Here is a 26,339-nt window from a genome sequence, read left to right as displayed (position 1 = left end):
GTTTTCTAGCCTGCATAGAACTATGTAGGCAACAATTACAGTAGAGATCAGTACACAAAGGTAAATGATAAAGAGTAATGGCTGAATCACAATAAAGGAAAAGCTCCTTCTCCTGCAGCTACAAACAAAAAACAATCTAAGGGAAGTCATCAAAAGACAACCAAATTTAGTTTCAGCAGTTACAACACTAAACTAGATATTGAAAGACCTGAACACTGCAATTCAAATAATGGCCATGGCAAGAGAGTAATATTTTTTGTTCCTTGTATCTCTATATCAATAATAGAATATCATCTTCCTAGCCTTTCTCCTAGGTTAAGATAAATATAACACACAGAGTAACACCAGCAACAAGAAATCACTGTTTCAGGTGAAACACAATGAAATGTGATATTATCTACATGCTATTTTATATGGAATGCAATTCTATTCTTTCAAACTGGAAAGTACAGATATATACATGATCACACAATGTGCATATAAAAACATTTCAATGGCCTTAAGTAATGTAACCTAAAATCTGTTTTAGAATATTACATATTTTCTAATAAAAGAGCTAATAAAGTAACAAAGCTGTTTGACTTAATCTAAAATCTCTCACACATAATTTAAGACTATTTCTAGGTGTCTATCCAACCCTAAGCATCCAACTTTGAGAAACGGTTTTTACCATCTTCATTTCATAGGCTGGCAACTTCTATAAGGTTTAAAACTGTAACAGTGATCAAAACAGTTTAGTCTTAAAAAATATTTTGTGTACATTGTAAGATTGATCAAATAAGTAAATATTGATATAGATAGTGGGTGGGGGGTAGGGCAACTAAACAGAAAAGAAAAAACTGAGATGCAGACTACAGTGTGGTGATTGTTGGCGGTGGGGGGGGGGCTTGGCTTGGGGTATTGTACACACAGTGCAGTGTACAGACGTTGTGTTGTGGAGTTGTGCACCTGAAACCTGTATAGTTTTGTTGACAAGTGACACTCCAATAAATTAAGAGAAAAAATATACTGATATCCATAGGTGCCAGGGATCTCGTGATACAAGAAAAAGATGCAAATATAGAATGAGGAAGGCAAAGCAGAACTCTTGGGTGTCAAGATTAATTTGAAATAAATTTAACAACAGAAATACAAAACTTACACTCTGAAAACTACAAAACATTGAAAGAAATTAAAGATCTAAATAAATTAAAAACATCTCATATTCATGGATCAGAAGATAAAATATCATTAAGATGGCAACAGGTATATTAGATCTATAGTTCTAATCTATAGATCCCAAAATCAACCTATAAATTCAAAGCAATCTTGAACAGAGTCCCAGATGGCTTCTTTGCAGAAATTAACAAGCTGATTCTAAAATTACTATGGAGCCCAGGCGGGCATGGCTCAGCAGGTTGAGCATCGACCTAGGATCCCGGAGATCACCGTTCAATTCCCAGTCAGGGCACATGCCTGGGTTGCGGGCTCGATCCCCAGTTGGGGGAATGCAGGAGGCAGCCAATCAATGATTCTCTTATCATTAATGTTTCTCTCTCTCTCTCCCTTCCTCTCTCTGACATCAAAAAAGACATTTATTTTTTTTAAAAAGTACTATGGAATTGCAAGGGACCCAGAAGACCTAAAACAATCTTGAAAAAGAACAAGTTAGAGAATTCACACTTCCCCACTTCCACAACTACTACAAGACAACAGTAATCAAGCCACTGTAATATTGGTGTAAGGGACATATAGATAAATGGAACAGAATTGAGAATCCAGAAATAAATCGACACATCTACAGTCAAATGATTTTTTACAAAGGTGCCAAGATCGTTCAATGGAGGAAAGAATAATCTTTTCAACAAACAATAATAGGACATCACTGGATAGCCACACACAAACGAATAAAGTTGGGCTCTTACCTCATATCACATACAAAAATTAACTGAAAATTAATCAAAGACCTAAATGTAAGAGCTAAAACTGTAAGACTTTTAGAAGAAAACACAGGGGTAAATCTTCATGACCTTGGATTTGGCAATAGTTTCTTAGATATGACACCAAAACCACAAGCAACCAATGGGGGGAATAATAGATAAATTGGACTTCATGAAAAATTTTTAAATTGGTGCTTCAATGGACATTATCAAAAAAATAAAAAGACAATGCATAAAACAGGTGAAAATATTTGCAGATCATATACCCGAGAGAAAAGGGATTTGTATCTAGAATATACAAAGAACTCTTACAAGTCAATAATAATAACAGACAAATAATCTAATTTGAAAATGGGCAAAAGATGTGAATTAGCATTTCTCCCAAGAAGATATACAAATGACCAATAGGCACATGAAAAGATGCTAAACATCATTAATTATCAAGAAATGTGTATCAAAACCTTAATAAGATACCACTTCACAACCACCATAATCCACAGATCACATAACAACAAGTGTTGGTAAGGATGCAGACAAGTAATCAGAACCCTCATACACTGCTCATAGAAAAGTAATATTGTGCATCCACTTTGAAAAACAGTCTAGCAGTTTCTCAAACAGTTAAACAGAGTTACCATAAGACCTAGCAATTATGTACCTAGTTATATACCCACAAGAAATAAAAAGAGACATCCATACAAAAACTTGTACACCCTGCTTTCAGCAGCATTACTCATCACAGCCAAAAAGGAGGAAACAAACCAAATGTCCATCAACTGATAAACAAGATGTGATATATCCAATCAATGGAATAGTATTCTATTAAAGGGAATGAAGTACTACTGAAACATGCTACAATATGGATGAACTTTGAAAACATATATACTAAGTGAAAGAAGCCAATCACAAAAGATCACATATTTATTATATGATTCTATCTACATGTTATGTCAGAACAGGCAAATCTAGAGAGACAGTAGTAGACTGGTGGTTACTTAGATCTGGGGAGGTAGGTGGGGTGATGATAACTAAAGGGTATGGGGTTTCTTTTTGAGTTGATGAAAATATTCTAAAAGTGTCCTGCCCAGTCAGCATGGCTCAGGGGTTGAACATCAACCTATGATCCAGGAGATCGCCGTTCGATTCCGGGTCAGGGCATAGGTCCAGGTAGGATGCTCGCTCCCCAGCAGGAGGCGTGCAGGAGGCAGCTGATCAACGACTCTCTCTCTTTATTGATGTTTCTCTCTCTCTCTCCTCCTCCCTTCCTTTCTCTGAAATCAATAAAAATATATAAATATAAAAATATATATATAAAAGAGTGGTAAAGGTTGCACTTATTTGTGAATGTATTTAAAACCACTGAATTGTACACTATCAATGGAAGAACTGCATGATATATGAATTACTTCTTAATAAAGCTATTTAAAATTTGAGATTTGATGGTGCCATCAAAGCCCAAAACTTTTATGTTCTTATATCTTAATAAGGGAAAGATTACCATCTAATTTGGCAACTGTGCAGAGGGCTTCAAATGCCTTGTCATTCAACTGTTACAACAATCTTTACAAACACGAAGAAACTGAGTCATAGATACTAAGTGAAAGAAGCCAATCACTTGACCAAAAGGATATAGCTAAGTCAGAGGTAGAGTTTGAACCCATATCAGCAATTCCCTAGTCATATATTATTTCCACTGTACCTATTTGTAGATTTTTGTCCAACCCAGAAAAGATGTCAACATCACATTATCTAAGTCAAATTATCATTAACTGCAGAATGCACACACTTCTACTAGACTATTACATAGTAGGGTCCAGGTTATTACATAGAGAAATAACTAAATAGTTATGACAAATAGAGACTCTACCATTACCTCAGTAATTTTCTTACTTTTACTATCTTCTAAAGGGCTTCCCCTTTTTTCTTATCACAAGATTTTACCTTTCATTTCTCTCTCCTGGATTTCACGCTCCTTCTTAGCCTGAATGGCAAGCAGCCGTCTGCTTTTCACAGTACTTATCATGTCATCAGCTTCCATATCTACCTGGGGCTCAAATTTCACAACTTTTTTCCTATCAGTTTTGCTTAACCCATTCTCCTCTTTCCCATTTTCTTTATTTCTGGCTTCCATTTCTTTCCGTTTCTGTTTCTCTGCTCTCTTCTTATCATTTTCTTCCTTTAATACAGCAAGCCGTTCCTTCCACAACTCTGCAGACATCTGCTGTCTCGTTTCCATGTGGTCTTGCACTGAATATGTCATGAGAATCCGGTGGCAGAGTGCTGTCAAGATCTGTAGCTTCTCTTCGGATGTTAGCTCAAAAAATTCAGAAGTTTCCAGCTTCTCTAAAAACTCATCTTGTACTTCATTGTCCTCAAATGGTGCTGAATCTTTATTGTCATCTGTGTCTGAGCCCTCACTTTCCTCCTGAACATCAGATTTGCGCAAGCAGAGCCGTACTAGCTCTGAAACAGAATGCAGAGTCAGAGGGATTTCCGACAGCTTCATTCCCAATTCACCATAGTCTTCTGCTATTTCATCTTGTAATAAGGTCTGTAAGAGGATGACCAACACTCTATTCAGATATAAAAAGCCACCCTTTTCTGCACTCAAGGCTTCCATAAGGGACACAGCAGTAATAGGATATTGAGCATCTGGTAAGAGTAGCCCAGAGTAACAGCTCAAGAACTCCACCACCATGGCCACATCCCCAAACAGTGTGTTGGGCAGCCCTTCGGGGGTATCCACCAATCTAAATGCTGGAAGGATTTTCCCATTTAATTCTTGGTCCTCGTATCGCTTTTGTTTTTCTAGTTTCTCAAGCATTTCTTTCTCTCTCCGCTCTTTGGCTTTTTCCTTCAACTTTTCTCTCAACTCCTCTCGCTTCTTTTTCAAATATTCTTTGCGTTGCTCTTCAGACATAGAGGCCCACCTCTTTTTGTGCTCTAGAAGCTCAAAGCGTTTTTGAACAATACTTCGCAATTCTTCTGGGAGACGAGCTCTATCTTCACTGGAGAGAAGACGAGCTGTTTTGGAGATAACACATGACAGGGCACTCTTCTTGTCCTCCCTGTCTTTGTTTTCTTTGTAGTAGGCAATAAGGTGTAGGGCAGCAGGAGGCAGATGTTTATGAGGTTTACTAGAGGACCTGGGTGTACCCCCAGAATTTCGTGGGGCTCGTGTCATCTTCTGAGTGCCTTTGGCCATATCCAACAAAGTCATCTGCTTCATTTTGGTTTTAGGAGTCTTCAGGCCCTTTTTTGGAGATCTGGAATTCCCTGTGGATTTCTGTCCATTCAGGATGCCTTTGCTTCTGCCCTTTGCTTTCAAAGGTTTGTCACTGTGCTTCCCTGGCTTTTTGGCAGGTGGGCCTTTCTTAGGAATGTGAAAGTTACCATGTAATTTGTTGGTTGACATCATCTTCATCACTTCTTCCAGATGCTCTTCTGGAGATCTGGAATTCTTTGAGTTCTTCACCTTGAGTGGAGAGCCATTCAAGGATTTCTTCAAGTGTACATGACACCATAACTTAGGATTGAGTGCTGAACTCAGAGAAGAGTTATCTGTCTTGGATTTCTTTGAGGGCTTCCTGTCCGGGGATCCAGTATTCTTCCTCTTAGTAGAAGGGTTGAGAGTCATATACTAGAATTTAAGAATAGAAGCAAAATTAATTTTATAAACTAATTTAAAGAAACAGTATTTAAGCATATTAAAGGCGCTCTTTGCCACTATTCATGTAAAACTACAAATTCATTTCTCTTCACAGATACTATGTCCCTAAAAAAAAACCAAAAAAATGAAGTTAGCTAATGTTTTAGCCATCTTAACACAAAATTCTCTTGATACTCAGGCTTAAAAGGCTATACTCTAATATTAGATATTTTTGCTATGCAACTAGCTTTCTGTTTATATATAGATTAGGAGTTCTTAAATACTTGAACAGTGAACCCTTTCCCCAGAAAAAACATACAAAAATTATGCAAACAATTTCAGAGTCCATCCATGGATCCCAGATTAAGAATACCCAATCTAGGCTCTCCCTCCCCAGAGCACACCTGCACCTTTCCCTTCCCCCAGACACATTACCATTAACTTACTCACACCCAAGCAACAACGGCCCTTCCTTTACCTCTGTGACTTATTTCCTAAGCCCATCTTCTACAAATGATTTCTTCTACCTCTGGATTCTACTAATAAATGTTCTCTTATCGTTGGAGTCTTGGTTCTGATTTATTTCCTAGCCAGAACTCAAGTACCATCTATAAATTGAAATAATGAATGAATAAATAAATAAATAAATAAATAAATACCTGCCCTAGCCGGTTTGGCTCAGTGGTTAGAGCATTGGCCTGCAGACTAAGGGTCTGGAGTTCAATTCTGGCCAAGGGCACGTACCTCAGTTGCAGGCTCAATTTCCGGCCCAGCAGGGGCGTATGCAAGAGGCAACCAATCGATATGTCTTTCTCACATCAATGTTTCCCCCCTCCCCCAAATCCCCCTCCCACTCTCTCTGAAAAGCAATGGAAAAAATATCCTCAGGTGAGGATAAAAAAAAAAGAATACCTGAGCTAGATAATGACATTTGAGAAATTTTAAAAGTACTGCTCTTGAGACAGGACTGGTATGGTTTATGTTTAAAGTTTATCATTTAAATATTTTTGTCTAAATTCAGAAGCATATTTTCTTATTAAAAGTACCAGTGAGGCCCTGGCTGGTGCTGCTCAGTGGAAGAGTGTTGGCCTGCGCACCCAAGGGTCATGGGTTCAATTTCCAGTCAAGGGCATGTACCTGGGTTGCAGGTTCATTCCCCAGCCCAGTCGGGGAGCATGCAGGAGGCAACCAATCAATGTGTCTCTCTCACATCAATGTTTCTTTCTCTCTCTCCCTCCCTCTCTCTCCCCCCTCCTTTCCTTTTCCCTCTCCCCCTCCCTCCCTTCCGCCTTCTCTAAAAATCAATGGAAGAAGTATCCTGAGGATTTAAAAAAAAAATTATCAGTGAGTACACTAACAACAAAGACACTGTTCACAAATAAAGAACCCTGGCAACCCTGACCACATAGATCCTCAAACTCCCCTTTGACCCCTCCCCATATCTCAAGAACTCATTCTCATGAATATATTAGTAACTATAAGGCCCCTAAATTCTCAATTTCATAATTCTCTCTTTGTTCTTCCTCTCACATCTCTAATTCACTCTCTCTAGTACCCCAACTCTAATCCTTAAATCCCACCAGGACCTTAAATTTGTTAACTTTATCACATTTTTGCCATGCTCACACTTCCCTGCCCTTCTAACCCAGATTAAATTCCACAGTCAATCACTATAATCAATCTTGCATGAGGCTACAGTTCCTTTGTGTCTCTTGCTCTGTTCTATCTAGTCACCCCTGGACTGTACATGCTCAGCATAAACATGACTAGAACAGCCCTGGCCAGGTAGCTCAGTTAGTTAGAGTTATCTCCATACGCCAAGTTTTTTGGGTTTGATCCCCGGTCAGGGCACATACAAGAATCAATCAATGAATGCACAAATAAGTCAAACAACAAATCGATGTTTTCTCTCTCAAATCAATAAATAAAAATTTAAAAAAGAAACATGACTAGAATATAAGATACAGTGACAGTGTGTGGTATTAGTTCAAGTTATAACCAAGTACCTTCAAATGGGTCCTGAATGCCACACAGTAATCACAGTATATTCCTTAGTTCACTCACTTTCCTGCATTCCTAGACATATATCTTCTCCTGTGTCTTTAAACCTCTACCTTATCTCTACCATACAGAATTTGTTAATAGGTTAGAACTAGTCAACTTGTCATGATACCATGTCTCTGTGTACTTAAACAAAAAACACTTGATTCCTATGCTTTAAAGAATGTAATTACAAAGAAAAAAACCTGGCAGCTAAAACACAAATTAAATGAAGTAATAACCAGCAATGAAAAGGCACAGCCAATTTTTTTAAAAATACAGTTTCAAGTGATTAGGAGAAAGACTAAATAACATCTAGAATACATAAATTCTAAAAAAACTTCAGGTTTTTGAGTGGAAGGGACTAACTTAAGAGCAATGTGGCCCTGGCTGGGCAGCTCAGTTAATTAGAGCAGTGTCCTGATACACCAAGGTTGCAGGTTTGATCCCCAGTCAGGGCACATACAAGAAACAACCAATGAATGCGCAGATGAGTGGAACAATAGCTCTCTCTCTCTCTAGAATCAATCAATCAATAAATAATTGGGGGGGGGGGAAGCAGTCTACAGTCAGTGGGTACGACAGGTTAATGTGAAATGAGACCATAGGCAAGGAAGCACCTAAAGACTACTGAATATGAATTATGTATGAGCCCTTTTAAAAAGGCTACAGGGAAATAGCTAGGGTGAAATAAATCCCCGAGATGATATAGAAGAATACACCTATGTTCTTGTTAGGAGTAAACAAGCAGATATAAAATCTAATAAGCTGTATTACAATGCCAATGAGATATAAACATTAAGAATATAATGAGAGAAACAAACTCAGAACCAAGGCAGCACAAGAGGTATAAATATGGGCTGCAATGAATAAGTGGTCTTATACTTAACAAATGCTTCTTCTAGCCAAGTTCTATAACTTTAAAGGCCAATCTGCCTTTTAAGAATTACAGGCAATTGTAGGTTACTGTTCCTCTAGCTGGCTGTTTTTGTTGCCTGACTAAAATTGGTTGTTCCTCAATTATCAGCTTCAGTATGAAGCGACAGAGTACTTTTCTAGTTTACAAAAAAGAAACACTATCAGTGCTTCAGGGGATACTTTTCACAGAAGTAGAATTTCCCAGTTCTTATTCCCCAGAAATAAATTTCAAAAGAATAAGCAAAGATAATTAATGTAAGATTCCATTTTCCTCGTGGACAGTGATAACACCAATACTCCAAAGAGAACCACATTTCAAGAACATTCTATATATCATAGAGCAGTGACTGTCAACCTTTTTCATTTCAGGGAACACAAAGACTAATTACTAAAATTTTGCAGCACACCAAAAAGTATATTTTTTGCCAATTTAACCAAAAAAATAGGTATAATTTAGATTCATTCACACTGAAAGGCTATTGTGTTGGCTGTAGTCATTTTTTATTTGAAAATCTAAGGGAAAAGAGGTCAGTGCCCCTGACTAAAGAACTAGGTATTGCATGTTTTTTTGGTTTAATTTTTTATTATGACTTCAGAGAGGGAGGGAGGGAGGCAGGAAGGGAGTGAGAGAGACACATCAATTTGTTGTTCCACTCATTTATGCATTCATTGGTTGCCTCTTGTATGTGCCCTGACCGGGGATCGAACCCGCAACCCTTGGCATATTGGGACAATCAATGCTCTGAACCAACTGAGCTACCCAGCCAGGGCCAGGTTTTGCATGTTGTAAAATTTCTTGCAGCACACAATGTGTATCTTGCAGTGTGCCATGGCACACTGGTTGAAAACTGCTGTCAGAATAAGACTAAACACTACCCCGCCAGAAAGTAAAGACAAATATGTGCCTCTTGAGAATTAATTATCCTCTTCAGCTAGCCTTGGAAAATCTTCAGAGTACAGACAAAATAGACTGCCACTTTTTCTAATGATAAGGATGGCAGGTTACATTTAAAGTCATTCTAAAATGAAATTTATCACTAAAACGGGGACTAATGTGAGTCTGTTTCATTTTTACTATTTTAAATAAGATATTTTTTAATAGGGTCTTTTATAATTGGGCCACTTCTTTAATTTACTGGTTGTACTTCTTTCTACTTAAAAAGTCCAATTTTTTAAAGTCAAATTTAGCATAAGTTTCTTTAAATTTCTTCTACTTAGAAGCATTGTTTTATACAGAAATAATGCAAGAAAAAAGCTGGAATGGCTTAAACCATGAAAGGGTTTCAGCTACCCATTTTTATTTATAAGATCTGTTTTTCCAAGCCACACCATATAATTTTTTTCTCTTAAAAATTAAAGAATGGCCAGGTGGCTCAGTTGGTTGGAGGTCGTCCCTTACACCAAAAGGTTGAGGGTTCAGTTCCCGGTCAGAGCTCATTCGGAAGATAACAAATTGATGTTTTTCTCCAACATCAATGTTTCTCTCTCTCTCTCCCTCTTCCTCTCTCTATAATCAATAAAAACTTATCCTCCGGTGAGGATTAAAAAAAAAAAAAAAAGTAAAGAAATTAACTCACCCAACCCCCTCCCAACAGGCCAGTTCCCCGAGTGAGCAGTCCTTCAGTAACTGGATCATCTCAGCATAGGGCATGCTGGGTAGTCACAACCAAATGGGAGCCGGCATGGCTGGACTCAGGGGAATCTGAAAAAGTATAAAACCACTTATGTGCTAAGGGTCTCCCCTATCCCCCATTCAACATAAGTAATCTACTAGAGCAGTACATAGGAAGGGAGAAAAGAATGGGCATCTGGATTACAATACTATAATTTTTGGCAAAGGCCCTTCCTAATTGCTAAATAGGAAAAAAATATTTCTGTCTCAGCAATGTGAGAGGCTGTAAGAAAAATGGTATATACAATTCTATACTTGTTCCCTGTCATCTGGAACAAACCCCTACAACAAAAAAGGACATATGATAAATAAAATAAAAATAAAGTACTTTATTTATAGTGCTCATTCAGATGCTAAATTTAACTTAATAGTAGGCAGCAAGGGCGGTAAATTAGAAAATCTATATTCTGATTCTTATTTCATTCTTCTCATTCACCCAAGGAATCATATTAGGAGTTTCAAGGCAACAATCACATAATGGGCTTGTCTCAATCTCTAGATGCCTTTACCAGCAAATTTGTGAAATGTGTTACTATAAAATATTTTAAGTGCTTAGAAAATTAATATAACTTATTTTAAATGCTTCTGCTCTAGTCTCCACCTCATAAACTAACTTCAAGAGCTAAAATTTAAAGAAAAAAATCTTAGGGCTATGAATACTTACTTGAAACATCAGTTATTAGGAGAGATAAAAAACATCTTTTTAAAATATATAATTAATATCACTAGTAATGAGACAAAATTACATTATGTGCCTTATGATATAACTCACTGAGAAGAATACATCATCATTTTTGTGCTATTTCTACCAAAAATTCATAAACTGAATCTAATCATGAGGAAATAAACCAAATTGAGGAGTATAAGAATTAGTTTGTGTTCTTCAAAAATGTCAAGGTTTTTAAATGACAAAGAAAAGCTAAGGGACTGTTCAAGATTAGAGGAAACTACAGATATTACAAGTAAATGGATTCTATTGAAACCAAAACAAAATTTTTTTGGCTATAGAGATGTTACTGAAATAAATGAGTAAGGGCTGAGATATATCTGAGTAAGAACTGTAGATCAAGTAATAATAGCATTGTTTTACTGTTAGTTTACTAATTTTCACAACTGTACTAGACTTATATTAGAAAAGACCCTTGGTCTTTAGGAAACACATATTGAATTACTTTGTAAAAGGGCATCCTGTGGCCCTGGCTGGTGTTGCTCAGTGGTTAGAATGTCAAACCTAACATTTGAAGGGTCTTGGGTTTGATTCCTGGTCAAGGACACATACCTGGGTTGCATGTTCACTCCCTGCCCTCCCCCGTCAGGTCGGGGCACATATGGAAGGCAACCAGTCAATGTGTCTCTCTCGTTTCAATGTTTCTCTCCCCCTCAACCCCCTTCATTCTCTCTGAAAAGCAATGGAAAAAAATCCTCAGGTGAGGATTAAAAAAAGGGGGTCTTATAACCTACTCTCAAATATCTCAGAAAAAAATAATTTGTGTGTGTGTGTGTATAAAGAGAGAAAATAATAAAGCAAATGTGGTATATATGTGAAGAGCACTAGCTACATGAAGGAAAATTATAGCATTTTGTCTACTTTTCTATATGAAATTATTTCAAAATAAAATGTTTTTAAAATATATCAAGAACCATATTAAACTAGTCCAAATTATTTCAGGATTCCAATGTCTTTAAAAGTGTAATTTTCTTGTTATGTCTATCCAAAAGCTCCCTCACTCAGATATCTAACAGTTCAAAATAAGAGTTCAAACATTATGAATAGAATAACAAAACACTAAACCAGCATGTATTACAAGAGGGAAATGAACTCAGATGTCTGATTTCATCTTAGATGACAGTTATCGTATTACCCAATTGCCTTGTAAAACATCCCTCCAAGACATAAGGCCTCCAAAAAATTGTTATCCCTAAACTGAACTGTGAGTAGCACTTTTCTCCTTAACAACCAGAATTTTTTAAAGAAATTAATTCACTAGCCATGTACCCATTATGCCTATTTTAGACATCACAGAATACAAAATGAGTAAGGTAGTTCTTATTCTCAAATAATTTATATTCTAGAGTTTACAAGAACACAAACATATCCTCGTCATCACACTCAACCCTACTCAGATGACACTCCAAAATTCTATACCTTTAAAGAATTTTCCTCTCCCACCTAAGCTCTCAGCACTCCTTTCCTAAAAATTACTCAGAACTTGCTTCTTCTCCAGGCCTCATCTCAATCAGCAATAGTTGCAGTTCAGCAGCCTAGTAGAGATTAAATTCTAAAAAACCAAAGAAGACAGAGAAAATGTTTTTTTAACTTATTGCCTTTAGGATAGGTGGATCATGTGTGATCACTCTAATTTTCAATGCATTATTTAAAATTTCCTGTAGATGAGGAAAGAATCCAAAGCACTGTTTTATGGTCTGCTTATCTATGTCTTTACTATGTTCTATCCTGGCTGAGATGCCAAAAGGCCTTTAAGAAAACTAATTTTACAAAAAGAAGGAAGAAGTTTTATGCAAAATTAAAGAGACAAAAGCCAGTGACATAGCAAACAGTTAATATTGAGGAATAAGAAATTATTGTTCAAGATAGGAAAAATACATAAAAAGAGAGTATATGCCCTTAATTTTGTAGACTGGTATTTTATACGAGCCTCAATTTCTCTTATTACATAGAATCATTACCTTTTTATTTTTAATTTTTTAAGTTTAAAGTGAGCGAGAGAGAGAAACATAGATCTGTTGTTCCGCTTAGTTATGCATTCACTGGTTGATTCTTACATGTGCCCTGACTGAGAGGACTAAATCTACAACCTTGGCATATCGGGATGATGCTCTAGACAACTGCATTACCAAGTCAGGGCTGAATCACTACATTCTTATAACAGTTTAGCCTACACAAGCTTGCACTTCCTAGTCTCGATATGAATTATAGCCAAATTTCAATATTGGCTAGACCTCATTTTTCAAGACCTCATTAGAAAACTTTGAGAGTAGCCAATTTCTTCAGAAATTGCTTTCCAAGATACAAGTTCCTGGAATTCTAGTCTCTGGCTCCTATAAAAAGTATGGATCAAGCTTTTTCATTCTAGAAAACCCCAAAGACCTTTAAACTCATAAATACTCAGTCTTTCATGTATTCACATGCTTTAATTGCTAAACTAAAATACATAAAAGACAGCTATGAAATAAAGAAGAGGAAAATATTGAAGGACTCAAATGATCCAAGAGTCTAAAGCCCATTTAGAGATTCTTTATTCATTTATTTATTTGTTAATTCTCACCGAAGGATATTTTTTCTATTGATTTTTTATAGCGAGTGGAAGGGGGGGAAGGAGGGAGGAGAGAGAGAGAGAGAAACATTGATGTGTGAAAAAGACATTGATTGCTTGCCTCCCACACGAGCCCTGATGAGGGCCAAGGAATGAACCTGCAACCCAGGTACCATATGTGCCCCTGAAAGGAATCAAACCCACGCCCACCTGGTCCACAGGCTGATGCTCTAACCACTGAGACACATCAACAAGGGCGAGATAATTTTATACAGGATTCTCATACAGTATAAATAGTAATCTCATGTTATAACTACTAAAAGCCATATTAGTTTCAAAATTTACAGCAATGAAATGACAATGAATTAAAATTTTTCCCCAGTAAATAAAAATACCAAAAATAAAATAAAAGGAAAAAATATTAAGGAAAAAAATTTAAGTTTACTATAGTTCCATGGACAATTTAGTCCTCATCTAGAAAAAGCCAATTAATTCCTAAATCCTTCTTTTTACACAAATAATAAAAATTTAAAGAGCATAATGAAAGATAATGCTTAATCATGTTGGTCTAGAGTAAGAAAACATGCCAAATGCTAAACTATGGTTAGAGGTCTTCATCAGTGTTTAAAGAAATAAAATTACGTCTCAATATACTTTTGTCAGCAAAGTCAACCTAAGATAATTGAAATAATTTGGTTTTATGACTCAAGATATCCTTAGTTTTTCACAATTAAAAAAACAAGAGGTGGGGGAAGAAATCCTGGAACTCAAACTTAGTTTCAATGGACCAGCAGCTCTCTCCTTCCCCTTCTGGCCCAGAGACCAAGATGAAAACATCAGTATGCAAATAAATAAATTTACTAACATACGAAGCATAAATACTCTCACAACTTACATAAAAAACTCTCACAAACTACATTAAAATCTTACTGGAGAAACCCTGAGATAGAGAAGACAATCAGAAATCAAAGGCCATTGTCTTGGCTTTTGCCATTCACTTTCTATTCGCTCTAATTAGATTAGTCTGTTTTCCCATCTGGAAAATAAGATTAATATATTTATACATACCATACAGCTTTATAACAATGTTCTGGAGATCAAATGAGATAAAGAAAAAAACATGTTCTCAAGACAGAAATGCTACAAACCTGTCATACAAAGTAATATTCATTCCAAGTCTTTTTTAAAGCTGCCAGTATATTTGATCATCTTTTCTCATGTACAAAATCAGTTTTCATCTTTAGGATTCAATTCGCAAAATATGTTTTTGTGTTTATACCATACCTCATTACAAGAAAGATCTGAGGTAAAAAAGTGCATGTATATACTTTTTTAATTATGTAAAAAATAAATTGAACTAGGGGAGATGCTCAGCATGACTTCTCCCCTACCAACCCTGCACATCATAATCTATATAAAACATATGTATCTGAAAATTTTTGAATTCCTTATGTGATGCTAGAGTCCAAAATCTGCTATAAATCTAATCCTATTGGACCCATCTGGGAAAATAAACTCATATAATAGTGTTCTACCCTGCTGTCCAAAAATTAATAGTGACCTTACCTTATATGGATCAAGTAAAAAGTCACTGAACTTGCTCGGTAGGGAATATTTCTTCACCAATTCATCTTCTACTACCCAAGGTGCATTTTCACCAGTGCCAGCCCGTAAGGCATTATGCCGTATAAAGTATCGAAGTATCTCCTTATTTGGGGGGCGTTCTGTTCGAACCAAGCTGTCTGCTGGTACATTACTGATGATCTAGGTTAACAAACATAAACAATGCATCACTGAGGTGAAAAGAGCAATTAACCAATTAGAACAAAGATTTATGGTCTCTCCAGAAAAAACATAATTCTATCTATAAAATAGAACTATAAACTAGGTGGGAGAAAAACAATAATTTTCAGAGACAGAAAGTTAATTAATTAATTCCTAGGCAATTTGTCAATACGTATCAAAGTCTTAAAAATGTGTAAACCCATTGAACCAAAAATTCTCATATGAAAATATTGGAAATAAATGAACCAGTTATCAACTGCTTATAAAAGCAAAAAAGGGGGGGGGGGAGACCACTACATGAAGATACATCAATAAGGGATTCATTTTTAAAATCAAAATACAACCATATAATGGACACCATGCAGCCACTGGGGAAAACACTTTTCTCAATCATGACAAACTTATTAGAATCATCTACAGAGCTATTAAAATGCATAAGCTAACACTAGCTGGTGTGGCTCAGTTGGTTGAGCACCACAATCCCATGCACCAAGAGGTTGCCAGTTGATTCCTCGTAGGGGAACATGCCCAGGTTGTATGGTACATCCCCGATCGGGGTGTGTACAGGAGGCAACTGATTCACGTTTCTCTCTCTCTAAAAACCAATAAAAACATATTTTAAAAAAATGCACAGGCTTGGGCCTCACCTCAAACTTACTGAATCAGAAAACTCTTTGGCAGTTAGGCCTGGGAGTCCACATTTTTATTTTTTTCTGCTTTTACTTTTATTTTTTATTTTTTACTCCTGGGCCATTAAGTTTTTGTTGCTTCAGTTTCTTCTGGGATATCTTTTGCTTCTGTGTAACCTCCTTTTCTGGTTTAGAAACAATCTGCTCTTTCAGTAAGGATCATCTCAATGTGGCAGGGAGAGCTCACGTATGGGTTAATCCACCCAAGAGCTCTATTAGTTCTGCACCAGGTCTTAGGAGCTTTGTTCACCTGGATGTGCTCAATAACCAGATAATCTACATCCAAACTCTTAAGTTCAGCATTACTCTCTGCATTTTTAAGCATGTGCAGCAAAATTCAGCACTTTTGGGGCCACAGACCCTGTGTCCAGCCCCACTGTTTGGACTGGGCACACCTACCAATTCCATCACTGTAGTGATGGAATGACAAATATTGCTTCTATAAAGTGACATCCTTCAGATAGTTGGTGGCTTTTTGAATTTGCATACCCTTGATGGCCTGGGCAGTCTCACAAGTCTTCTTAAAGTGAACACGATTTGAACCTCCTGATTTGCATGATTCTGTGGGATTTCTGGGTCAAGTGAAGAGTGAGCCATTTTGAGAGGTCACCTCTGGCTGCTTTCAGGAAGAGCTACTACCTTTTATTTATTTTTGAGCTACTACTTTTTTAAAAAATGTATTTTTATTGATTTCAGAGAGAGGAAGGGAGACGGGGAGAGAGAGAGAAACATCAATGATGAGAAAATCATCGATTGGATGCCACCTGCACACTCCCTGCTGGGGATTGAGCCCACAACCTGGGCAAGTGCCCTGACCAGGAATCAAACCTCAACCTCCTTGATCCCAGGTCGATGCTCAACTTCTGAGCCACGCCGGCCGGGCTTGAGCTACTACTTTTTAAATAAACTTCCCTGATAACTATCATATACACCACAACCTGATAATATTGTTTTGGAAAAAAATGTTATGACATTACAGATAGTTATCAGAGAGAAAATGAAAAAAGCAAGCCACAAAATAGTATGTACAAAATATTCCCACTTTTAAAAGTCACTTAAAAGCTAACCACCATAAATCACAACTATAATCATCAATTATCATCTCTGAGTATGGGATTAGATATGTATTTTTTATTTGTACTTTCTATCTTTCTATGAACAGTATTTACTACATGTGAACAAAACAATTTACATTCAACAATAAGAGTATAAATGATAATTAGGAAAGTGGTCGAGACTCCCTAGCAATGTTTTAACTAGCTACCTTGCTGAATGGGAGGGAAGAAACTCAGTGAAAAATTGTATTCAATATCTAATTTTAAAATATGAAGAAATCCTAACAATCCAGGTATGTTTTCAGATCACTCACCACGAAATAGAGTAAGAATTGTCAATATTCTGATATGGGGGGGGGGCTCTAAAGCAGCAAAAGACCTGGGTTATAATCCTTCCCAATCTCATTTACTAAATTAGGAACTTTGACAGAATTATTAAACTTCTCAGGTCTTAGCTGTTTCTTCTATAAAACAGTTAAGGATGAAGAAAAATGTGCAGATGACTTCCAAACCCAGCCTCCCATCTCGCTTCTAACATTTTACATACAGGTAATATGAGTACCTGAAAGTAATATATGTCATATTTCATAGACTCTAAGATGCTATTAATGAAAGACATTTTATGCACCACTAAAAAAAAAAATTCATGCCAACTGATTTTAACATATATACTGATTCTAAGCACATTAAAAATATAAAAGATGAACATCTTAGAATGAATAAAGCACAGTACTAAGTTACTTTAAGGGTATTTACTGTTTTAGGTTGTTAGTTCCACAGAATCCTTATAAAAGCACTGATTATTGTTGACTTAAGTTTCTGAATTTAATTACATTACAAACTGCTCTACTTTTATCTGGGAAGAGCTATTACCTCAGGAAGTCTATAACTGCTGGAAATAGATTCTTATTTTTCAAACTGAGTTTGAAGCTCAAATGCAAATTACTCTTAACCCTAATAAGCCATATTAAAAGGAAAAAACAATGTAATTTCCGAGGAAAGAAAATACAATTTGACTTAAAGTCATAATTACTAAGACTAGAGGACTAGAAAACCACTCAGAACTTGAAGAAACACATTCATTTACATTTTTCTTTAGCACATTTTCTCTGAGAAAACCAGCCCTATGATATTTTCTTAAATAGCATCTACTACATGTAAAAGGATTAATAAAAAGTGCCAACTAACCTTATCTTCATTTTGTAGTTTCACATCATATTTGTGAGGCAGAAATTTTGGAGGAGCCCATTTCCTTTCTCCTTTTTTTAATGAAGTAGGGAGTTTTCGTGGAGATCTACGTGCTCTGTCACCTAGTCAAATCATTAGAAAATTAGTGAAAAAAATAATTCTTTTAATTCTATGCATTCATTCATTCACAATTATCTTACTGAACACCTACTCTGTACCAGGCACTGAATGATGGGGCACCAAATGAATTATAAAATCCTTACCTCAACTAGCTAAAGTCTATGGGCAGAGTCAACAATAATTATAATACAATGTAGTAAATACTATTATAGAGATGGGTAGAGAAAATATCAGGAGAGAGCAGCTATGTCTAACTTAAGAAGAAAGGCAGAAAAGACCTAGAAAGAATACGACTTGTTCAGAGACTGCAAATAATGAGGTATGGGTGAATATAATCTAGAGTATAGTAAAAAATCAGACTAAAAAGATAAAAAGAGGGCAAATTATAAAGAACCTTGTATATCATTTAAAGAAACTGGAATTTGTCTTGTAGGCACTAGGGAAACAAAGGATTTTTGGTCTAGGCAGATGCATATTTTGGAAAGATCAATAGTGTGAAAAAACTAAGACAAGAAAATAACACTTTTAGCAGTTAGAAAATGAATAAAATAGGAAGGTGACACTGAAAATAAGGAAATCAGAAGATACAATGCTAAACATCTGAACTAATGCAACTGGAATGGAAAAGTAAAGAGTTAAGAGGTATTTAGAAGACAGACTTGGTAACCAACTAGATGTGGGAATGTGAAAGGTTTCTAAGTTTTCTGCCTTCGGGACAGAGCAGATAAAACTGAGTAAGAGAATATTAAAAAATAGCAGAGTTCTTGTTTACTTGCTTTGGGGGAGACAACATAAAAAATGAGGTGATTAATTTAGCTTTACATGGGTTAAATTTGAATTGCCTGGGACATAGACTTAAGAAATTAAGCTTATCTAGGTTTGGGAATTATCACCCTATAGACAGATTGAGTTTAAAACTGTGGGCATGGCCCAGCCGGGCGTGGCTCAGCGGTTGAGCGTCAACCTAGGATCCAGGCGATCAGGGTTCGATTTCTGGTCAGGGCACATGCCCGGGTTGCGGGCTGCAGCCGATCAATGGTTCTCTCATCATTGATGTTTCTATCTCTCTCTCTCTCCCTCTCCCTTCCTCTCTCTGAAATCAATAAAGATATATTTAAAAAATAAAAAAAATAGCCAGGCCGGGCGTGGCTCAGCAGTTGAGCATTGACCTATGATCCAGGCGGTCAGGGTTCGATTCCCGGTCAGGGCACATGCCCGGTTGGGGACTTGATCAATGATCCTCTCATCATTGATGTTTCTATCTCTCTCCCTCTCCTTTCCTCTTTCTGAAATCAATAAAGGTATATTTAAAAAATAAAAATAAAAAATAAATAAATAAATAAAACTGTGGGCATGGCACTGGCCTGTGTGGCTCAGTTGGTTGGGTGTTGTCCTGTGCACCAAACAGTGGAGGATCTGATCCCTGATCAGGGCACATGCCCCAGGCAGGAGCATGCAGGAGGCAGCTGATTGGTGTTTGGATCACATCTATGTTACTCTCTCCCTCTCCCTTCCTCTCTAAAAAAATCAATTAAAAACTCTTTTAAAATAAAATAAAAACAAAACTGTGGGCATGAATGAAATACAACAGTAGATTCGTATTAAATAATAAAAAGAACAAAAACCTATGAGGAAAAACCCTAAAAAACAGCAGGGAAAAGAAGGTAAAAAAACAAAATAGGGTTAGGGCCAAGTCAGGGTTAGGGGAAACTGATATCAACTAAGTTAAAAGATAGGACTATGACCAACAGTGTTAAATGTAACAGAAAAGCAAAACATAGAAGAAATCAGTGGATCTGGCAAGTAGGGGGTCACCTATAATCTTATTACAACAATTTCAAGAGTAAAGAAGCAGAAGTTAGACTATAATAGCATAATTAAGTGGAGACATCTCATGAATCTTGGTTTGAATGAATAAGACAGAAATAGAACAACAGAATCCAGGATGTTCTTATTTTTAGAAAATGGTACTTCAATTATAAATGGAAAAGAACCATTAGAGAGAGGGTTAAAAAACACTGTAGAGTAGAGTAATAAAAGTTAACTCAACCCTTGAGAAAGTAGGAGGAAATGGAGTTCAAAGCACAAGTATCTTAAGCTCCCTTCTCAGATGAAGGAAGAATATAGAAATTTATAACAGAGAGGTTAAGAACACAGCTGAAAAGTTCCTACCTGATACATTTTCCCCCCCATAAAGTAGAATGAAAGATTACCTAGTGAGAAAATGTTTAGTATACTGGAATTTGCCTATCATTTCCTTGAAAATTCTAATCAATTTTCCCCTGAAAACACTCAGTAGACATCATAATACTAATCCTTCAGCGTGCCCACCATTCTTTCCAAATACTAGCAATAGCGTTCTATCCCAATAAATAAAAACTAAAGTAAGCCATATAACACTCCAAAAAAAAAAAGCCAAAGCCTAAAACTAGAGGTTCCTGTTACACGATGCCAAAGGCATAAAATTAACAACTGTTAACATATCGTGGGTCGTCCAAGGATCTGTTACAGAACAAGTGTTAGAAGACATCAGGCAAAACCTAACCAAAACATTTGTCAACATCAAGTCTTGGGAACTTTAAGCAATGCACATATTAGAAAAGTTCAGTATCAAAAAGAGGGAAGAGAGAAACTGAAAAACATAAAATTAGCATTCATAATACAGAGTGGAAAAGAAAACCAAAGTATCAACAACTGGGGTGGACCAGCTACAACAGTAAAGTTTCCTTGGGGAAAATTATATTAATTAGTTAATTAATTAATTGTTTCCTTGGAACTAGATAAGATGTCCCTCTAAAACACATTAGCACCCTAGCCGGTTTGGCTCAGTGGTTAGAGCGTCGGCCCGTAGACTGAAAAGTCTCGGGTTCGATTCCGGTCAAGGGCACGTACCTCAGTTGCAGGCTTGATCCCCTGCCCCAGTCAGGGTGCTTGCAGAAGGCAACAAATCAATGTGTCTCTAATATCAATGTTTCTCTCTCTTTCTCTCCCCCACTCTCTCTGAAAATCAATGGAAAAAAATATCCTCAGGTGAAGATAAAATAAATAAATAAAATAAAATAAAACAAGGAAACTAGTTTTATCTGCAAATATCAGAAACATCTTGAAAGATATAATAGAATGGAAAACAGAGCACACAGCACTCTAATGTAACATTCTAATTCAAACTCTGTATGTAACACTTAAATATGAGGTAAGATTACTTGATCCTCTAACAGTCATAGGGAAAGGGATCAAGATATACAAACACTTTGAGTACTCATATTTTGAGACAGAAGGAATCTATTCCAGCCAAATTCCTCATTTACACTGATTTTTTTTTTCAAATGAAGGCTTCAGAGTCTGAATAATTTTCCCAATGGGCAATGTCTCAGTTCTTCAACTTTCTAAACAGTATTGTTAGAATTGCCAAGTCCAAAAAAATTACTTTTAGTAGACATCATAATGTTTCAAAATTCCGGCAGCTCCCATCTGGGAGGGACGTGAGTTACACAATATAGATATAAAAGGAAGTATCTTAATGCCTGGCTGGCGTGCCTCAGCGGTTGAGCATCGACCTATGATCCAGGAGTTCCGGGTTCGATTCCTGGTCAGGGCACATGCCCAGGTTTCGGGCTCGATCCCCAGTAGGGGGTGTGCAAAAGGCAGCCAATCAATGACTCATCACTGATGTTTCTAGCTCTCTCTCCCCCTCTCCCTTCCTCTCTCGGAAATCAATATATATTTAAAAAGCAGTAATAAAATAACACTACCACAATTGGCTTGCAAGGTGAAGTGAAACAGATTAGAATTTGCCCCACCTACTCTGACCCCATTATACACATAACCACATATTTTCTAACTTAAAGAGAAAAGGAAAGCAAACTTGCTTTGCCATCTTGAATAGCTAGGTATGTGCACATAGATTTCTAACAAGAGGAAATGACTTCCCAGGGGGAGACTTAGTCTTGATTCTCTTTGTGAATGTATATTTATTTATATTCAGTTAATCCTCCCAATGATGTTTTCTCCATTGATTTTTTTTTTTTTAGAGAGAGTGGAAGGGAAGGAAAAAAGGAGGGAGGGAGAAAGGAGGTAGAGAGAGAAACATCAACGTGACAGAGACACATGGATTGGTTGCATCCTGCACTCACCCCAACTGGGGCCAGGGATTGAACCTGCAACCCAGATACATGCCCTTGAGCAGGAATCAATACCACAACGCTTTGGTGCACTAATCACCAAGCCACACCGGCCAGGGCACTTTGTGGATGTTTTAGTTGTTCTCTGAGTCACAAAAGAAAAGCATGTCTATCTAGCTACAAAATTCAATTACAAATTTAATTACTAGAGAACTCAAAAATATTTGTGTATATTAAAAGTCACATAGGAAAGCTATCATCACACATACTAATATTATCTCTCCTTCCTTCATCCTCTTTTACAACTGCCTCCTTCTTCTGATGCTCCTGAGCAATTTGGCTAGAATTCTCTTTGTCACTTGAGGGAGAATCACAGGCACCATCAGATTTCTTCTCAGTGGGCTCTTCATCCACTTTCTCCAAAGGATGAATCTTCACAATCCTCACCTTAAGCATTTTTTCCTTCCCAACCTACAAAGGAGACAGAAGTGAGAATCAGAAAAAAATAAGAACTAAAAAAACTAAAGATAACGTTTAAAATATATTATCCAATATACATTCCACCCTACCTAACAAAAATTCACTAAAACTCTAAAGTACCAACCAACTATAGTGATTTTTTTCCAATTTTATTTCTGATTTCTATGTTAAAAAAATGACATCTTTTCCCCCTGACTTCATTTCTTATTCTTTTTCTATAATAGGTATTATTTTTAATTTTTCAATTACAGTTAACATTCAATATTATATTAGTTTCAGGTGTACAGCACAGTGATTAGACGTTTATGTAATTTACAAAGTGATCCCCTGATAAGTCCAGTACTCACCTGACACCATACATAGTTATTATATTATTATTGACTAAATTCCCTTTACTGTCCTTCACATTGGTGATTATTCCATAACTGTCAATTTGTACTTAAGCCCTTCACCTTCTACACTCAGTAAAATATGACACTTAAAAAAAAAAAAAAGATCACAATCTAGTTTATAATTCACGTATCATGTACTAAGCCCAAAGGGCTATCACTGCACAAACCTCAGACATGTGTAAATATAGTTCAAGAATTTCCATTTTATAAAAAAAAACAACTATACATATGGATATCCAAATATTCCAGAACCACCTATTGAAGACTATCTTTCCTTTACCTAATTATCTTTCAACCTCTATCAAAAATTAGTATGTGTGTGTGTCTATTTCTGGATGCTATTCTGTTTCCCTCATCTATTTGAGCATCTTTACACCAATTTCACATCATCTTAATAGTTTAAAACTTGGAAGGCTCAAAATCAGACACTATTAGCTAACTTTGTTGTTCTTCTGCAAAGTTGTTTTGTCTAGATTTTTTTCATTTCCAAGTTAATTTTACAATCAACTTGGCAATTCCGACAAAAAAGCTGCTGGGATTTTATTGCAATTGGGTTGAATCTATATATCAACTTGAAAAGAATTGAACAAGATATGCCTCTTCATTATTTAAGGTCTTCTTTAATTTTTCTCAGCAATAATTTATATTTTTTAAGTATAGGTCATGCATCTCTTTTGCCAGGTTTACTCAAAGTATTTCATAATTTTTTACATTGTTGAAATAGTATTGCCTTGTTAAATTTCAATTTCAATTGTTTATTGTTAACACACAGAAATAAACACAAATTGGTTTTTGTATATTTATTTTGTATCCTACCACTTATTAGTTCTAGTAGCTTTTACGGTAGATTCCATGAGATGTGCTACATAGACAATCATGTCTGGAAAAAAGATAATTTTACTTCTTCCTTTCCAATTTGGATGACTTTTATTTCTTTTTCTTGACATACTACACTAGCTAGAACTTTCAATACAATGTTAAGTAGAGTAGGAAAGCAGACATTCAGTCTTTTACCATTAGGTATGATGCTAACTACAGGTAATTCTGTAAATACCCGTCAGGTTTAAGCTTCTTTCTATTTTTGCTGAGAATTTTTATTAGAAATTAATGTTGAATTTTGTTAAATGCTTTCTGTTTGTAAACTGAGAATGAACATATGGTTTCCTTGTTTTGTTTTGTTCTTTTAACTATATCTTTATTGATTTCAGAAAGAAGAAGGGAGAGAGACAGAAACATCAATAACGAGAGAGTCATTGATCGGCTGCCTCTTGCACGCTCCCAACTGGAGATCGCGCCTGCAACCTGGTCATGTGCGCTGACCAGGAATCAAACTGCAATCTCCTGGATCCTAGGTCGATGCTCAACCACTGAGCCACGCCCGACTGGGCTAGTTTTCTTGTTTAGCAATAAGAATTACAAATTTAAAACAAGTTTGCAGCCCAGCCAGCATGGTTCAGTAGTTGCACATCAACCTATGATCCAGGAGATCGTGGTTCCATGCCCATAGAACATGCCCAGGGTTACAGGCTTGAACCCCAGTAGGGGGCGAGCAGGAGGCAGCCGATCAATGACTCTCTCATCATTGATGTTTCTCTCTCTCTCCCTCTCTCTTCCTTCCTCTCTCTGAAACCAATAAAAATACATATATATATATACATATATATATATATATATGTATATATATATATCTAAAAAAATAAGAAAACAAGTTTGCATTCCTAGGATAAACCCTATTTGGTCCTAATGTATTATCCTTTTAATACAAAGTTGGATTTCATCTGCTAAAATTTTGATTAAAATTTTTACATCTATATTCCTAAGGGAGTTTTTTTTCTGTGAACATAGGTGTTTTTTTCCCTTAGTCTGTAGTTTTTTCTTGTAATGTGTTTATGAGGTTTTGGTATCACTGCTGACCTCACAAAATGAATCACGAAGAATTCCCTCCTCTTCCATTTTCTGGAAGAGCTTGTATAAAACTGGTGTTATTTCTTCCTTAAATGTTTGGTAGAATTCACCAGTGAAGATATCTGGGGCTGCAGTTTTCTTTGTAGGATGATTTTTAACTACAAATTCAATTTCTTTAAGATTTCTTCTTGAGAGCATTTTAGTAGTTTGTGTCTTTCAAGGAATTTGTCCATTTCATTTACACTGTCAAATTTATTGGCATAAAAGAGTTCATACTATCCCCTTATTATCCTGTATCAGTAGACATCACCTCTCTAATTCTTCATATTGGTTCATTTGTGTCTTCTCTTTTTTCCGAGTTTGGCTAGAGGTTTATCAATTTTATTAATCTTCAAACTGCCAGCTTTTAGTTTCATTGATTTTTCTCTATAGTTTTCCTGTTTTCTATTTTATTGATTTCCACTCTGATCTTTATTAATTCCTTTCCTCTTCTATTTCCTTTGGATTTAATTTGCTCTTCTTTTTCTTTTTTCCTTTAACTTCTAAATTTAAATGTAAATCCTAACATGTTTTCATTTTCATTCTGTTCAAAATATTTGATAATTTCCCTTTTGCTTCCTTCTTTAATCTTGAGTAAGTTAAAGATGTGTAGTTTAGTTTCCAATTATTTGCGATTTCCAGATATCTGTTACTGATGTCTAAATTCCATTTTGGTTGCAACATATATTCCTTAGTATATTTCTTTTAAATTTATTGACATTTTTAATGACCCAGAGTATGGTCTACCTTGGTAAAAAAAATTTTTTTAAATATTATCTTTATTGATTTCAGAGAGAGGAAGAGAGAGAAACATCAATGATGAGAGAGTCATTGATTGGCTGCCTCCTGCACGACCTCCACTGGAGATTGAGCCCACAACCCAGGCATATGCCCTGACTGGGAATCGAACCATGATCTCCTGGATCATAGGTCGATCGATGCTCAACCACTGAGCCACTCGCAGCCGGGCTACCTTGGTAAATTACACACTTGAAAGAAGTATGTATTCTGCAGTTATTAAGTAAAATGTTTTACAAATGACAATTAGGTCACCTTGGTTGATTATGTTATTCAATTTTCTATATTCTGGCT

The 26,339-nt window shown here is 36.2% G+C and overlaps 1 protein-coding gene across 1 annotated transcript in view; it reads right to left on the bottom strand.

Moving 5' to 3' along the window:
* Nucleotides 1-26,339, bottom strand: part of BAZ1B (bromodomain adjacent to zinc finger domain 1B) — a 76,883-nt gene that overhangs the window by 28,526 nt on the left and 22,018 nt on the right. The window contains exons 4-7 of the mRNA XM_081133797.1: nt 22,701-22,902; nt 18,191-18,312; nt 15,040-15,237; nt 3,861-5,559 (exon numbers count right to left, since the gene is read on the bottom strand). Of these exons, the coding sequence (XP_080989923.1) occupies nt 3,861-5,559; nt 15,040-15,237; nt 18,191-18,312; nt 22,701-22,902 (2,221 nt within the window). The remainder of the gene's footprint in view (nt 1-3,860; nt 5,560-15,039; nt 15,238-18,190; nt 18,313-22,700; nt 22,903-26,339) is intronic.

This window comes from Miniopterus schreibersii, assembly GCF_964146895.1.
Source record: "Miniopterus schreibersii genome assembly, chromosome: 3".
In the NCBI taxonomy this organism is placed as follows: domain Eukaryota; kingdom Metazoa; phylum Chordata; class Mammalia; order Chiroptera; family Miniopteridae; genus Miniopterus; species Miniopterus schreibersii.
The sequence above is the reverse complement of the archived record's forward strand: the minus strand, read 5'-3'. Positions and strand labels throughout refer to the sequence as shown.